General features: G+C 38.0%; 1 protein-coding gene across 1 annotated transcript in view; it reads left to right on the top strand.

The window, feature by feature from the left end:
* Positions 1–1096: 1096 nt before the first annotated feature.
* Positions 1097–15768, top strand: part of LURAP1L (leucine rich adaptor protein 1 like) — a 42045-nt gene continuing 27373 nt past the window's right edge. Inside the window, exon 1 of the mRNA XM_053572931.1 lies at positions 1097–2120. Coding sequence (XP_053428906.1) covers positions 1809–2120 — 312 coding nt within the window. The 5' untranslated portion in view covers positions 1097–1808. The remainder of the gene's footprint in view (positions 2121–15768) is intronic.

Genomic DNA, 15768 nt, shown 5'->3' with positions numbered 1-15768 from the left:
AGTTTTATCAGCAAGTTCAGATTTAGTCTTGTTCTCCATTGATTCCATAAATGGTGGTTCTGACTTTGAAATGGGCCACCTGACTTAGTATTTTCTTCATTTCTTTTTAAAATAAAGAAATAACATAAAAACTTTGGGCACATTGATGAGAGAATCCAACAACTTTTCCCCTTACATGAAATATTTCATTCAGAAAGCCTATGTTTTCTCTCTTTAGAAGGTTTCATAGAGTAAGCTATGATAAAAACAAACTCTGGGACACATCTTTTCACCATCTTAAATTGTAGAACTTGAGTGACGTCTCTGGGAATGGAGCCTGGGGGGAAGCAAGAACAGAAATACTTTTTTGTTGCAGAAGTGGAAGGGGACATGCTTTGAAATACGGACACCAGAACGGGTAGTTAACTAGATTGAAATTAATATCCTCTACTGGAAGAGTATCGACACAAACTTAATGCTGACCCAAACCTATAATTCATGTAACTCATAGTAACCTAGTTAGTAGAAGTATTTTAGATTAATAAATTACACGATTTGGGTTTCTTCAAAGAGCTGAAAAATTATAGGTAAGTTATCGAAGACAAAATTTTTACCAGTAATGCTCAATATTTTTTTCTGTAATTAAAGTGTCTCAGCAAATGTCTACTTTTAAAATTGAATGTCTCCATAGTCATATAAATTATTCTGGCTACCTAATTATTTGCTTGGCTTATAATAATATTTAGTGTTACAATAGAGTTGTACATCTTTATTAAACTTTTGGAAAAGTCTTTTTCTGTTGTTAATATAAAATTATCCGGAAAGGATAAAACTAGGATTTTTTTTCCTTTTAATAAAGTAAGGAAGTCGGAAATGACATCAAATTTATAGTCCTCTGTCTCTCTAATTTTGTAAAACCATTTTAATGGAGATTTATTTTTTTAACTGAAAATCGAATACACTAACTTTGGGACTCTTAACTAAGGCCGGACACGGGAACTGTGCTGCTGCTGCTGCCAGCCGCGTTGTGCAGATTGAGCTGCTCTTCTTGTCTGTGATATACGGTACAAGGGTTGGCCCTGGTTTGGTCCACCTGCCAGCGGAGTTTAAAGTTTCCGAGGCTCCAGGCTCCCAGGAACACAATGATTTGGATCAAACAGCCTAAATGAGAGGAAGGGCATTTCTGCTGCCTCAAGGAAGCCGTAAACTCCTGCTAAGCTAACTCTTTTTTTATGCGTCTGTGCACAGGACCGAATTCTTCCTTCACTGACCAAAGATTATTTCTGACAATTCGGGATCACTGGAAAGCTGGAGACATATGGCTGGAGAATGAAACGACCCAGGACATCGTTTCTGACCGCATCGTTATTTTGTGTCGCCTGCTACCAGATGGGCAGTCAGTGAACGGCGCAGGGATGCGAACGGACAGTTTTATAATGTAAAATCCCCCCTCTCCCATAAAGCTAAAACATTTCATTTCTCCCTCTTTTTGGTCTATAGTACTTGCTTTCCCTCCTCTTTGCAGTATCAATTAACTCAACTTTGCAGTGAGGTGGCCAAAAAGAAAGAGAATGAGGCGATCCTGATAATATTGGTGAGTGTCGGAGGAGCCACCGCGGTCGGGGGACCGCGGCCCGTGACCGCCGCGTCCTGCGCGGATTTCGGCGCCCAGACCGCGCTGGAGGTTATGGAGCGGACGCTGCACTCCCTCCGCCGAGGATAGAGACCCGGGCGCCGGGAGGGGTCTGCGGATCTCAGCGCAGCCTTCGAGGCCGAGCCTGCCTCCCACCGCTGCGTTTTATTACCATTTTCACGGTTCTCGGGAAGTCATGGAAGACAGCCCGCTGCCAGACCTCAGAGACATCGAGCTGAAGCTGGGGCGCAAAGTCCCCGAGAGCCTGGTGCGCTCGCTCCGTGGGGAGGAGGCGGCTCCCCTGGAGAACAGGGACCCCTGCGCGGGGAGCGGCGGCGACGGCTGCAGCAGCAGCAGCAGCAGCAGCAGCAGAAGCAGCGCCTGCAGCTTCCCTCCCTCTCTGTCGTCCTCCTCTTCGTCCTCCCCAACCTCTGGCTCCCCGCGACGTAGCCACTCTAGCGCTCTGGAGAGGCTGGAAACCAAGCTTCACCTCCTCAAGCAGGAGATGGTGAGTGTGGCGCGCCAACCGCCAGGGTGGGGGCCGGGATGGGGTCCCCAAACGTGGAGATCAAAGAATGAGGCTGAAGAAAGAGCGGCAGGGCCTGCAGAGCACAGTGGTGGGCGCGTGGGAAATGCCGGGTGAGGGGACGCGCGGGGGGTGCGCGTCCGGGGACAGCTGCTCCAAGGCTTGTTTACCCTGGACTTTGCTCAGTCACGGTTTGCCACAACAGCAGTGTCTGCTCTGTTCTGTGTACTTTCAGGGAACGCCCACTCGCGGAGCCGAGCTCTGACTTTTTAGCTGCCGGCCCACAGCCTGCAGAGAACCAGCTCGCCATGGGTTTGTTTGCAGGCACTGCACCCATCTGGGGCCTGTTGTGCGCCGTTTACACTTTGGACAGGTTAGAAAGGTGGCTCAGTCCGACCCTCTTGCTGCAAAATCACTTCCTGGTTTGCCAGGAGGTGGCGCGGAGAGGTCCTTGCAGCCCTCCCCGCTGGCTCACGCTTTCACCAGTCCTGCTCCGCCCTCTTCCCTTCTTCCCTATTTGGTGAGGCAGCTGCAGCTGTTCCAAGGCCAATGTAGAGCAGATCTCCACAGCTGGTCCTGAAAACAATGGCCCTCTCGTCCTTGGTCCTTGATGTGCATCCGAGTAGCTGGTTCCTCTGTTTTGATCCCAGGCAGCAGGTGATCTCCCTTTCCAGGGATGACCATCTGTCATCTACCTCAGTCCTCAATCTGCACTTGTTTTCACTGCTGTTTTCAAAGGTTAGGCTAAGCATAGGGCAGTGAGAGGAGTATGGTGTCTAAGAATACTTGTTATTAGGGCAATGAGACAAGTACAGTCTCTACAAATACTTGTTATTCCGGATGTGCTTAGACTAAGACACTTAATTACTTGCCGTGAGCTCCTGGGCAAGTCACTTCTCTTCTTTACATCTTAGGGTATTTGTACGATGATGATCTGGTTGGGGAAAATAATTCCTTCCTAAATCCTTTGAAGAAACTAACCATATAGCAACAGCATTTTCTTAGCGATGAGGAAAGTTGTATCAGCAGGCCTCCAAAAGAGATAATTTCTTTACATTATCTCCACAATTGCTTTGGGCATGCTTCAGAGTTGGCTAGGAGATTTCTGTCGCTCAGACAGAAAGAACAGAAATCATTTTTTGTCATTCTATGATTTAGTTATCATGAAGTTCTGCCATTAAGTTATTATTCTTTTTTTTCGGGTTGAATAAAAATGTAAGGATAACCCTTAGGCATATAATTGAGAAGCTGGAAAGTGGAAGGCATCTCCCTTGATGAGTTTATGAAAGAGATGAAAGATAAAATAGGCATATAATTTGGGCAAAGATTACAAACTAACACGTTAGCGGCTGCCTCATGCCATAGAACAGATCTCATGTAAATATTGAGACAAACAGATAAAGCTGAGACTATTTCTCACAGGAAACATGTTTTGCCCACAGAATTAAAAATGGTGCTAACTCTGCAAATTAAGCATCTACTATTAGGAGTAAAGACACCAGAGAGAGATGAGGAAATTTGATTCCTAACTGTGACTTCTGTCATTTTGTCCAGGGGATGTTAATACACTTAAAGTAATAAATAAATCTTGTTGGAACACATTTCCTTGCCCTATGGCTCCCAGGTTGACAGCAGAGCAGACAATGGCAGTAATGTCACTATGCTACAAACTCATAGACACAATTTAGATTTGAGGCCCCCAATCCCTGGATCTCCCAGTCCATAGCTTGTTAGGAGCCTGGGCCACAGAGCTTCACCTTCCCTATGCTCCACCCCAACCCCATTAGGAAAAATTGTCTTCCATGAAACTTAGGAATTAGGCTGCACAGCAGGAGGTGAATGGTGGGCAACTGAGGGAAGCAGCTTCATCTGCACTTACAGCTGCTCTGTTCCCCATCCTCACATCACTGTCTGAGCTTCACCTCCCTCTATCCTTACTTCACCCCTCGCCCCCACCATCCATGGAAAAAAATTGTTCTCCATGAAACCAGTCCCTGGTGCCAAATGGTTGGGACCATTGATTTAGACGATGTGTATAACTTGAAAACAGTAACATTTCAAAAATCAATGAGCCCCATCGTGCCCCTAGTAATGCACATTTGAATGATTGGTACACATATAAAGAACATTTTCTGATGAAGAAACAATTATCTCCCATTTAGGTTGCATAATGACATTATCCTGACCAAGAGAAATTTCAAGCTGTATGATAATTTTTAAATTGATGTTCATTTCCATTATAAGATAACAAGATAACGTGTATTTTGCCTTCCACACCAGTGATGAGCCACAATTAAAAGACTTTTGTGTATATTAAAACTTTAGTTTTTTGAGCCCCTACTTCTGGAAATGGGATTCATGGGGACAGTCTCTATGGTCCCTAAGAATTTATTACCTTTTTTATTTTTTCTTTGAAGAATATTTCTTTGCTTTTCAAATGCTAGCCCTCTAGTTTGATGAAAACTTCCCAGGCTTGGGAGCCAGATACACTGGGCCAGACACGTTTCCTGCAAGTTTAGAGTAGGTCAGGATACAAATCAACAAGGTTCAGAAGGCTGTCAGAGTTTCCTGGCTCCGGAGACTTCTAGCTCATCTTCCCAGGTAGAACGTCCTGTGCAGCTCTCTATGGCCTTCACTCTAGTCTTGACTCTTATATTTGCTGTTATGTGGCATTGAGCAAGTTATATAATCACTCCAGGACTCAGCTTTCTTGTAAACATACAGATAAAAGCATCTCTATTATAGCATTGTAAGAATTCAATGAAATAATATAAGAGAAAGAGCTATTATGCGGGCATTCAAAAACAGTGAAGATGGAGGCAGCAAAGGGCATATATAAATGGCATGTCTATTCTGTTCATTGTACACAGGTAGCCCGAGAAGGGCAATGTGGCTTTGGGATGAATATGGAAGTCTAGGCACCTTCTCTACCATGGCACTTGCTGTGTCATCAGGTCTTTCATAGAAACCACCTTTCTATGCAAAAGCAAAAAACAAACATGTGCGGCTTCCTCAGATTTACTGCAGCTGGAAATCTTGATTTTTATTTTAGTATTAGCATTTTTTAAGCACATGCTGTGTGCTCAGCATGCTGCTGATTGAAGTAGCATATATTAAAGACTTGTAGACCTGATGTCTGGCATCCAAAAATTCTGAGGAACTGAGACTAGTACAGTAGTCCCACTTATCTGCAGGGGATACATTCCAAGATCCCCAGTGGATGCCTGAATCTGAGGATAATATTAAAAACTTATACATAGGGTACTGTGTATTTTCTATTTTCCTATACATAAACACCTATGATAAAGTTTAATTTATAAATTAGGCAGAGTTAAGAGATTAAAAACGATAAGAAAAGAGAACAGTTATAATAATATACTATAATAAAAGTTATGTGAATGTGGTCTCACATTCTTTCTGAAAATACTATGATATTTGTGAACTGTGGTTGACCATATGTAATGGAAATCCTTAAAGCCAAAATACTGACAAGGTGAGACTACTGTATTTGGTATTTGCTTACTTATATGAGACTTTTTTTTTCTTTTTTTTTTGAGACAGAGTCTCCGTCTGTTATCTGTCTCCCAATGTAGAAGGCAGTGGGGTCACTATAGTTCACTGCAACCTAAAACTACTGGGTCCAAGCAATCGTCCTGCCTCAGCCTTCTGAGTAGCTAGGACTACAGGAGAATCATGCCCAGGCTAATTTTTCTATTTTTAGTAGAGATGAGAGGTCTTGATTTTCCTCAGGCTGGTCTTGAACTCCTGAGTTCAACTCATCTTCCCACCTTGGCCTCCCAGAGTGCTAGGATTATAGTTGTGAGCCACTGTGCTTATGAGACACTGGGCTAGTTAAACATTTCACTTGTATTATCCTATTCAAACCTTATGATATTTTAACCAAATGTATTTTTCCAACAATTTTGTAAATAAAATATTGAGGTTTATTTAAGTTAATGCTCAAAAGGGTATGAGGATGAGGCAGGTCAGAATCTGAGTTTTTGACTACCCTGTGCTGTCTCTTCTTGTGCTTTAGAATACTTCAGTGCTCACATGGACACCTGAAATTAAATGTACTTTATATATCTGTTCTTGCAGAATTTTAAAGCATCAGACATGTTAAACTGTATTCTTATTTATCATAAGCCTTCCCAGAAGGAACAAGCACAAAAGATAATCTCTGTGCTAGCAAGGCCCAGGAGTTGAGTGACCATATCCAAAAGTCCTGTGGTTCCCAGCAATTGAACCCTTTCCTTTTTGCCACTATCAGCAAGATCTCCATTAGTACTTCCTCCTGCTCCACAGAACAAGGGATCTCCCAGCTCAGCGCTCAGTAGCAAAGCTCAGTGGCATTCATGAGTTGGGAGAGTCAAGACTTTACCATGGGTAACATTTTAGTTTCTCAAGAGATTCAATTCAGTATAGAACTTGGACCTTAGATAACTCATTAAAAAAAAAAAAAAACTAGAGACTAGGAATCCTAACACCATCTTGTGTTCTTTCAAGCAGTACCTTTAAATTGCCGTTTTTTCTAACAAGGAGAGCTTGATTATTCTGTTTATTTTTTTTTTTTCCTCAAATGATGTCAGTTACACAACACTGTGTTGGGGCTTCCTGCATATGTGATTGAAACACATGTTGATACAGATTATGTTCAATGTAAACTGTATTTAGAGAATTCACAAGGAAAGACAAGGTTATTTTTTCCCATAGATATTTCAAAAGTCTGGATCTTTGACTTCAAAATAAAATCTAAATATAAATAATTCAGTTTTTTTAAAAAAGGACTGGAAGTTGTGCTTGATGTTTATATACAGCTATGACAGTACTATGTTCATTTTACAGATAAGTAAACTATGACTTACTGAGGTTAAGTAACTTGTGACAGTCATACTATAGTAAAGGATTTATGATTCCCAGGCATTCATTCAAACAAGAACCATGCTGAACCTCCTTTCTGCTGCATCCAAATTAATTCCAAGCCATACTATATCCATGCACCATTAAACATGCCTATTTATTGTGAATGAACATTTTTTATAGCAATTTCATCACACTTCTACCAGTAAATAATTTTGGAATTCTTTCAAAAGTGTTGTTTCCTTTTTAAAATTTAAAAAAGGCTTTCTCATGGTAACTTTCAAAAATACAGAAATATATTGTAAAAAGAAGAACAAAAGTGTACTTTGCTTTCCCAGGACCGTACTTCTGCATTTTACGTTATACCCCAAAGCAAGCACTGCTTATAATTTGATGTCCAGCCTCTCGGGTCTTTTTGTACATCTTTGCCTGCACGAACTCATGTGCATATAGTCACATATACACTTATGTAACGTTAGTGTGTCTGGGTTTTATTTTCCTTATTTTACATTATAGTATTTATAATATTATTTAGAATTTATTGGAGATTATTTCAGTTAGCATTGCAGACAATTTTCACTATTATATCCTTTTATTCTTACTCCTCACCCACTTAAGGAGGTTAGCACGACAGGGATTTAGGTCATATAAACAGATTCCTGATAGAACTCAAAAAAATTTTTATGTAGTCAAAATTTTATCGTATTCTGTCACTTCTCCTGAGCAAACTCCAAATAACCAATGACATTACTTTTATACAAAGTGACTAACTGAATATTTAACCATTCTTCTCAGAAAGTAGACTCTGTTCACAGAGATCTCGGAGTACTTCATTCTTCCATAGGAAAAAATAATTAAATGTCTTTAAACTGGACTGTATATTTCTTCAATCCAATGTAATTTTAATGTAATTTTGTTTGAGTTTTTATTTTTTTAGTAATAATATTAACAAAACTTCTAAAAATTGGACCAAAAAATTGGTTCTCGGCCTTTTGGCTAAGATCAAGTGTAAAATTGGACCAAAAGCCTAACGGGGCACAGGTGATACTTTTCACCTGGAGAAGGCAGAGTGGCCACCCAGGAATTTAGTGTCCCTCAGTCTTCATGATTCAGAATCCTCCTGGATTTGCTTAGAGTTGGGATGTTCATGACAATAAAACTGATTCTGTTCTCAGAGATCAGATATCTTCAATGGAGAAAATAATTGGTACCCCTCAAATGGACTCCTATGAGAGAATGATGTGTAAAACTTGAACTGTCATATATAACCGACTCATTAGTAAGGCTTCTTTGTGAAGGCCCATGTCATGGAGGGTTAGAAGTTTGGGGAAATGCAGAATCAGCACAACAGTGAAACATGAAATTGCTTGTCAGAGTCCTGACACTAGTGGGCTCAAGGTTTGGGGCAGGTTTGGGGAAGGCCTTCCCCCTTGCACTCTTAGTTGGGCCTGCCATTGCTGTTATCCTCTAGCCTAACAGATACATTTTTTTTTTCTTCAAAACGTTAATCCCATCAGCCAGGAGTTGGTCATATTGAATTGTGATTAAGGGATGAGTTCACATTTGGTGTCTAATGCTGTATGATTGATTTCAGATCTGCAGAGGCTGGTCATTTCCCTCATGGCCAAGTTCTATGGAGCACATCACACTCCCCTGTCTACCCCCACTATCAGCTGCACATTGCTCTTATAGAATAATTTTTAATTAAAAAAACAGTTCCTGGATAATATGGCTTGTTTTATGTAAACTAAAAATTTCAGAATTCTCTCTTTGTAATTGAAATCATGGAATTGTTTTCCTGTATATTATTAAAATGAACTTGAATTAAGTCTCTAGTTTTCTGTATTTTAGTAATTAGAATACAATTATTGTTATTGTAATACCCATCTCAGTAAAGTCATAAAAATGTTTTGACACCAGCAGGCTATCTCTGATACACTTCAGTAATTGGGAGTGCAGGCTGTTATTCTAATTTTTCTGATATACTTGTTCATTTAACCGAACACTGATATGGTATTTTACTGCCAAGTAAACAAAGCTTAAGACTAAGAGTCAGAATGAAGATACCCCCTCAAAGTGATCAAGTTTAACATTCTAGATTGCTCCATTCAGAGAACTGGCTTGAATTTCTTTGCTGAAGATTTAATCACAAATACTTACTATTGGCTTTTTATTGGCATGAAGTTAACTTTGCTTTAGATGTTCCCTAAATTTCATAAAGTTATTAAGTTATTATTTTTAAAATGATACACACCATTAAAAAAACATGCAAAGGATCTAAAGTGAAAAATAAAAGTTTCCCGTGTTGCTATTCCCGATTTTCATTTCCTAGAGAAGACCCCTGAAAAATATTTTATGTAACCTCTAGAAATTGTCTGAAGCATGCCTAATTTCTTCTATACCATTAGCTATAATTATAGCCATATATTTGTGTGTGTATTTACAGTTTTAAAATTGAAACTCTTTGAAGCTCGTGTTATAGACACTTTTTTAAGGTTCAGAAAATATTCTGCTATTGATTTTATTTTTAATATATACTGCATATGCACTTTGCTTCAAAGCACAACGTCGTGTTGTAACTTTGAATAGATTACTGGCAAAGGACGGCATTCAGAGCGCATCTCTTTTATTTGTCTAAAAATGTATCTTAGTTGATGAGGCAAAGAGATGGAGTCAGTAATGTTCAGAAATAGAAGAAAGCCTCGTGGAATCATAGCGAGCGAAGAAACCTTAGAGGTCATCCGGGCCAGTCCTCCACTGGCATCCTAGCCAATTGATCATCAGCACTTGCTTGAACTTTTTCAGTGATGGGGACTTCCCTGGCGCCTAAGGCGGACTATTCCATTTTCAGACACTTCTATGCAGTGTATTTCTTAATTGTCATTCCCGTTGTTCATCAAAAGAGAAATTACATAATCATTCATTATGGGACAAAAAAAATGCTTCAGTGTGGACGCCTGAAAGCCATGAATTTATAATTTAAGATGGAAGTTTTGTTGAGTATAAAATATCAAGAAAGCTTGACCTGTTTCTCATAGTTTTGTATGTATTTGACTAAAATAAAAGGATTTCATACCTTTGTTGCGAAATGAGAAGGAATGGCCCCGTACCTTGCAGTGGCGAGGATGGAGAGGAATGGACACTCCCCTGTACCGCGGCCGGAAGTGTAAGCTGAAAAGCACCTTGACAGCCAAACTTGACACGATAAATTTCTTTAATATGTGTACTTCGAGACCTGGTAGTTCTGGTGCAGTATTACTGTAGAAATTTGTCCTAAAAAATAATGAATTGGTACAAAAATGTAGTTTGCATTCACATTTGGCATTATGCATGGCTGAAAAAATTGAAATAGTCTAAATGACCAATAATGACAGAAATTTATGTAGCTATTAAAGTTGTGTCATAAAAATTATGTATGGCATAGAGAGAATGGTTATTTATGTATATATGCATACATACATATGCATAGAACAAAAGTCTGTAATGAAATACTCTGTACTGTTAACAGTGGCGTCATTGCAGGGTAGAGTAATGAGTGACATTTTTATCTTAAGCTCTTTTATTCTGTTTGGTTTCCCCACACTAAGTATATATTTCATTTGCATAACAAACACTATTGTTATTTAAATAGGCCTTTTGTAATAAAAATCAAAGGATGTAGACTTTGAAATAAGGTAGAATTGAATTCGAGGAACCACAACCCTAGCTACATGCCCTTAAAAAACATGATTTAAATAATGTGGTGAATATATGTAAAGTAGCTAGGATTCTGCCTGCCAAATAGTAAGCACTAATTAAGGATCAGTGTTTTTGCTATTCCCTTTGATTAGTGGTCTAATACTTTGAATCTTATGGGATAATATGAGACTAGAATGTTTCCAATCCTTTACCTATCTCTTGTTTCTATTGTTTTTACTTCCTAAGAAGGGAGTATGGCAATATAAAAAATAACTTATTTTCCTGCACATACCACATCAGAGTCACTAAATTTGGTAGAAAGCAAATTTAGAAGTGGCACCAGGAACAAATGACAAGTGCCTAAGTCACAATTGGTCATTTCAACTCTGAACGTCCTCTTTGCAGAGGAAGGTGAGTTAATAACCAACTGAGCCCTCAGGATTTTGGTCAGAGAGGCTAAAGCTGATCACATCATGGATGCTCCTGTGATAAGGTAATGGAGCTGGAGACTACTTTGAGAAATACTTACAAAGCATCCTCCAGTCTTTTCATAGGAACAAATGAGAGCCCTTCTGCTTCTTCCCTGAAATAGGTGAATAGATAAAACTAAAATAGATGCCCATGTAGATTTTTGCAGAAAATAAATTAGTCATTGTCCAGAGATCAGAAAAGAGTAGAAATAATTAAGACTACAGATGAAGGATTATACAAGAATCATCTGAAACTTATGATCTAGTTAGCTACCAATTTGAAATGTGGTGATAAAATAGTATTGCAAGGAAATAATGCACAAGGATCCACTGAACGTAACTTAATTTTGTCACTTCAGTCAGTGGTGTTTAGTCACACTGTAAACCTTAATGACTTGTTGGTAAACATTATGCATTGACGGAAATCTTTCTGCAAATAAAGCACATTATTGTTTTAAAAATATTTAAAAGTCTCTGTGGCCAAGTCTGCAGATGAAATTCTATACACATGACTTCATTTTCCACTTTCCTATGGTGCCAGATTTCAGGCTCTGCCCTCTAACTTGTATACAAAGATTTCTATCTGCCTCTCTGGTGCCATCATCACCCTGAGGACAGAACCGTGACTAATCAACACTCATATTTCCCTAACGCTGGGCCAATTATTTAGGGACTAAGCACTTGCTTAATGTATGAATTAAAATATGTCTTAGTCCTGCTTCTAATTTCTGTGTTTGGAGTGTGCTAGCAACATATTCTTTCTTGTAGTGGATCATAGACTCCCAGTGCCTCTTCTGCCTCCCCTGGCCAGGGCTAGTCACTTGGATCTCAGGTTCCTGGTTAAAGAAAAGCAAAAACAGAAAAACGAAAAACAAAAAAAAATTACTTTGTGTTACTGTAATAGATGAGTGGGTGAAAAAAGGCAAACAGTGAGAAAACCTTTTATGCCTTGTTTGAAATGGTGCAGCAGGATTTCTTCGCAGGACCTGCTGTGTCGTCAGGAGACATTCTTCTCGGGAATGTTGGTGGAGCATAGAGTGAAGGGCTGTAGTTTCTCTTCATTCATAAGTACAAAAAAAAAAGGCACACATTAGTTTTTGCCATCCTTTTTTTTTTTTTTCCTACTCTAAATTAGGTTTTGAGGTTTCAGGCTAAGAAAAAAGAAAGTATAAAAATAACATTATTTAGAATATTATATACTATACACATTGACATATGGTATAGTCTACATGGTTTTATCTCAAAATAAATAGTGGTTTACGTGGCAGCTTAATTTATTATCTGAGTAGCATTCATCATTAAGGCATCAATTCTCCATCTTTGGCATGGCCCTCAGTAGATAGACTTGGGAATTTGTGAGTAGATGTAACTTGGTGACATTATATGTGAGGTGTGTGAGGCAATTAGCAAACTTGTAGTGAGCATCACGCCAGAGGTTTCCACATGGGTAAGCTGGTGAGTAGACAGAATGGGAAGTCTAGTTTTCCTGAGTGTTCATTGTAAGATTCTAGGATTGGATCGAGTTTCAAAAAAATCAACCCATTTTTCTGTTTGTAGTTTGGATATGGATTTGAAAGATAAAAAGTGGTTACCAAATATTTTAGCGTTGCAACTAGATCCAGAGCCGTAAGGATTTCCTTCTGGATATTTCTGTCTCTATATGAACTTTTTAAATGCTCACTTTCCCAAAGACATCACCACCTTCCAAGAAGCTATACTACATGAGATTTTGTTGCTTTTAATTTCAAATTTTACTTTCACCAAGTCATCTTTTCAGCCAGTACTGCTGATCCATATGAAAATATAAAGGAGTAACTGGAAGGTTTTGGACCCTATGTGGTAGTTAGTAATTATATTTTGAATGTTGAAGTGACAACACTATTGATTTGCAATATTGAAGCTATAAGGGAGCAAGAATTTTGAGATTCAGTTTGTTAGATGTGTAAAAGAAAGAAGGCCAAAGGAAAAAGAAATAATTCATTAGCACTTTCATCTAAAAGATTTCTCCAGAGAGACATTGGTTTTCATTGTATGTATGTTGCATAGTTTGCAAGGTACTTTATGTATGTGACCTTCTTTCGTCAGTCCTAGAATTATGATCTTTCAGTGATTAGATGATGAATATAACATTTGCAGCAGATACTTTCTAGAATATAGTATTTGCCCAATAGATGTGGCTATTAATAATAACCTTCTACCTGCTATTATAGTTGCCTGGCCAAGGAAGTAATGAATGGAGCTATACTATCACTATGACCATGAGCAAAATTAAATTTAGTTTTTAAAATTCACACAAATTCCTTTTAGAGATTTATTTAATAATGAAGTTTGCATATTGAATTAACTCTTGAAAAATAGCCACTTGCTTTTCCCTTAATCTAGCTATGATTAGTTTTTCAGGAACTATGGCCCTGACTATTCTGGGAAGTGAAATAGAATTTTAACTTTTATATGTATGCCTCCTACTTTTCAGTTCAGTACTTCATTTGTAAATTTCCTTTTGTGTTTGCTGTGTAATGTAGTCTAGTTTCAATTATTCCTTATTTGGAAATTTCTAAAAATTAGTTTGGAAATGCCAGAATAAACATGTAGAAACAAAGTTAGTATAACTAAGAGATTTATTGTCGGCTCTGTATTTGATTTTTTGGTGAGTGGGGGAAAAATGAACTAGAATATTACACAGACTATTTTGGTAGACACTGGATTCATGACAGTTAACCCAGATTAAAAGTTGTTTTAATGGGGATCAGACTTAAAGAAGGACTTAGAATGGATCTTGAAATTTACCCTACTCTATCTTGTCTCCCTCTCTCCAATTATTATCCTTCAGTAGCCTGGGAGATAATAAAATACAACCACCGCCATGTCTTGTAATATGTATTCTGCTTCAGGGTAAACTCACACCATAGGTAAATGAAATCTAAACTCTCCACACCAGTATGCTTACTATAAAACAGAACTATATTCTTAGATGTCTGTATTGATATGATTTGTGGTATCACTTAATCAAGTTGATTCATATTAGTATATATTAATGTACAGGTGGCCATTTAAATAGTTGTGCCTATTTAAATTGCACATGAACTTTATGGCTACCCTGTATATTTGTTGTCCCTGACCTTGACCTTGTAATGTTAGTCTGAGGCACATCCTATATGTCCTGCTGGGCATGTTTTGGACTTGTTTGATTACTCAATGACAGTACTCTTTTATTGTCCTCCTTTCTAATGTTTCAATTTACAAGTGGACATTTCATAGACTAATATTTTAGAAAGTGGGAAATTTATTCAGTGAAGCAATAGACTTATTTCCACACTGTTGAAGATAAAATGTTATATAGATTCATACATGATAAAATCAGGAATTTTGAGAAGATCTTAATAACTATTTTGCATTATGATAAAAACACAAGAGAAAGCTGCTTCAAACAGTATTGCTTCTAGTCATGGTATAAAAGAACTGTCTTTAGTGAACGATAGCTTTATTTAATGCCAGACATGGAAAACCAACATGCTTTGAAGAGTGGTGCCAGCACAAAATGGAACTGCCCATTTTGATTTAATCAATACTTAAAATGTGTTTAGAATATGGTCATTAGCAGTCAATAAATAAATAACAAGGGTGAACTCACAAATGGATGCTACTTTCTGTGTCGGAAACATTTAAAAATCATAGTACAACTGTCTTACCTTATTGGCATTAATAAGCTAGTGGGTCGAAATGATTATTGTTAGGGACTGTAATGCTGTATTATTCAATACCATTAACCATTAATTATATCTCCTAGGAGCAATATTAAATTGTCTTAATAGGAATCTCATGCTCACATTACTGAGTTGGAAATGGGGATACAAAGACTGAGTGATTCACAGTACATGAAGATGAGGCCTGCTTTCCTACTTTGCAGCTCTTCTGGGTGCCATAGAGCAGCCAATATAAATAAAGGAAATGTATTTCCACTTATACTTTAATTCCAAAAGTCCAAGCATCATTACTGGGAATGCTCAGTAATTTCATCACAGTAAGTGTTGGTCCATCTTTGTTTGCTTTCAGTCTTAAGACAAACTGATTCTATTTGGATTTCACTCATTTCTTTATGAAAAAAAGTACTGTTACTTTTTTCACTTTTTTTTACTCATTTTTAAAAAGTAACAGTACTTTTTCTTACACATTTAATAAAAAGTAACAGTACTTTTTTTTACTCATTTAATAAAAAGTAACAGTACTTTATTCTACCAAAATGAGTTGATTGTGTGTCAATAAGATCAAACAACTTGAAAAACGTATCATCTATGTGAAAATTCCCCAGTGCCCTTTTGTAAACAGAATTTGGAGCTATTCAAGTGTTCTAACTCTTCTGAGAACAAAGTGAGTTAAATAAATGCTTAGAATGTCGGATTGATTCATATACTTGGAAATGAGTCTAACAAGAATCTCTTTGCCATCTCTATGAGCTTACACATGCAATTAAATTTTGCCCAAACTAAAAATCACATTTGCTCCCATGAAACACTAATGATGAAAATCTATAATAAACATAAATATTTCCAAATCCTCACTCCTTGTTGGGTCATAGAAACAGATGGAAAAACTCTCAACCATACAATATTTTAAACTATGTA

This window comes from Nycticebus coucang, chromosome 2, assembly GCF_027406575.1.
Source record: "Nycticebus coucang isolate mNycCou1 chromosome 2, mNycCou1.pri, whole genome shotgun sequence".
In the NCBI taxonomy this organism is placed as follows: domain Eukaryota; kingdom Metazoa; phylum Chordata; class Mammalia; order Primates; family Lorisidae; genus Nycticebus; species Nycticebus coucang.
The sequence above is the reverse complement of the archived record's forward strand: the minus strand, read 5'-3'. Positions and strand labels throughout refer to the sequence as shown.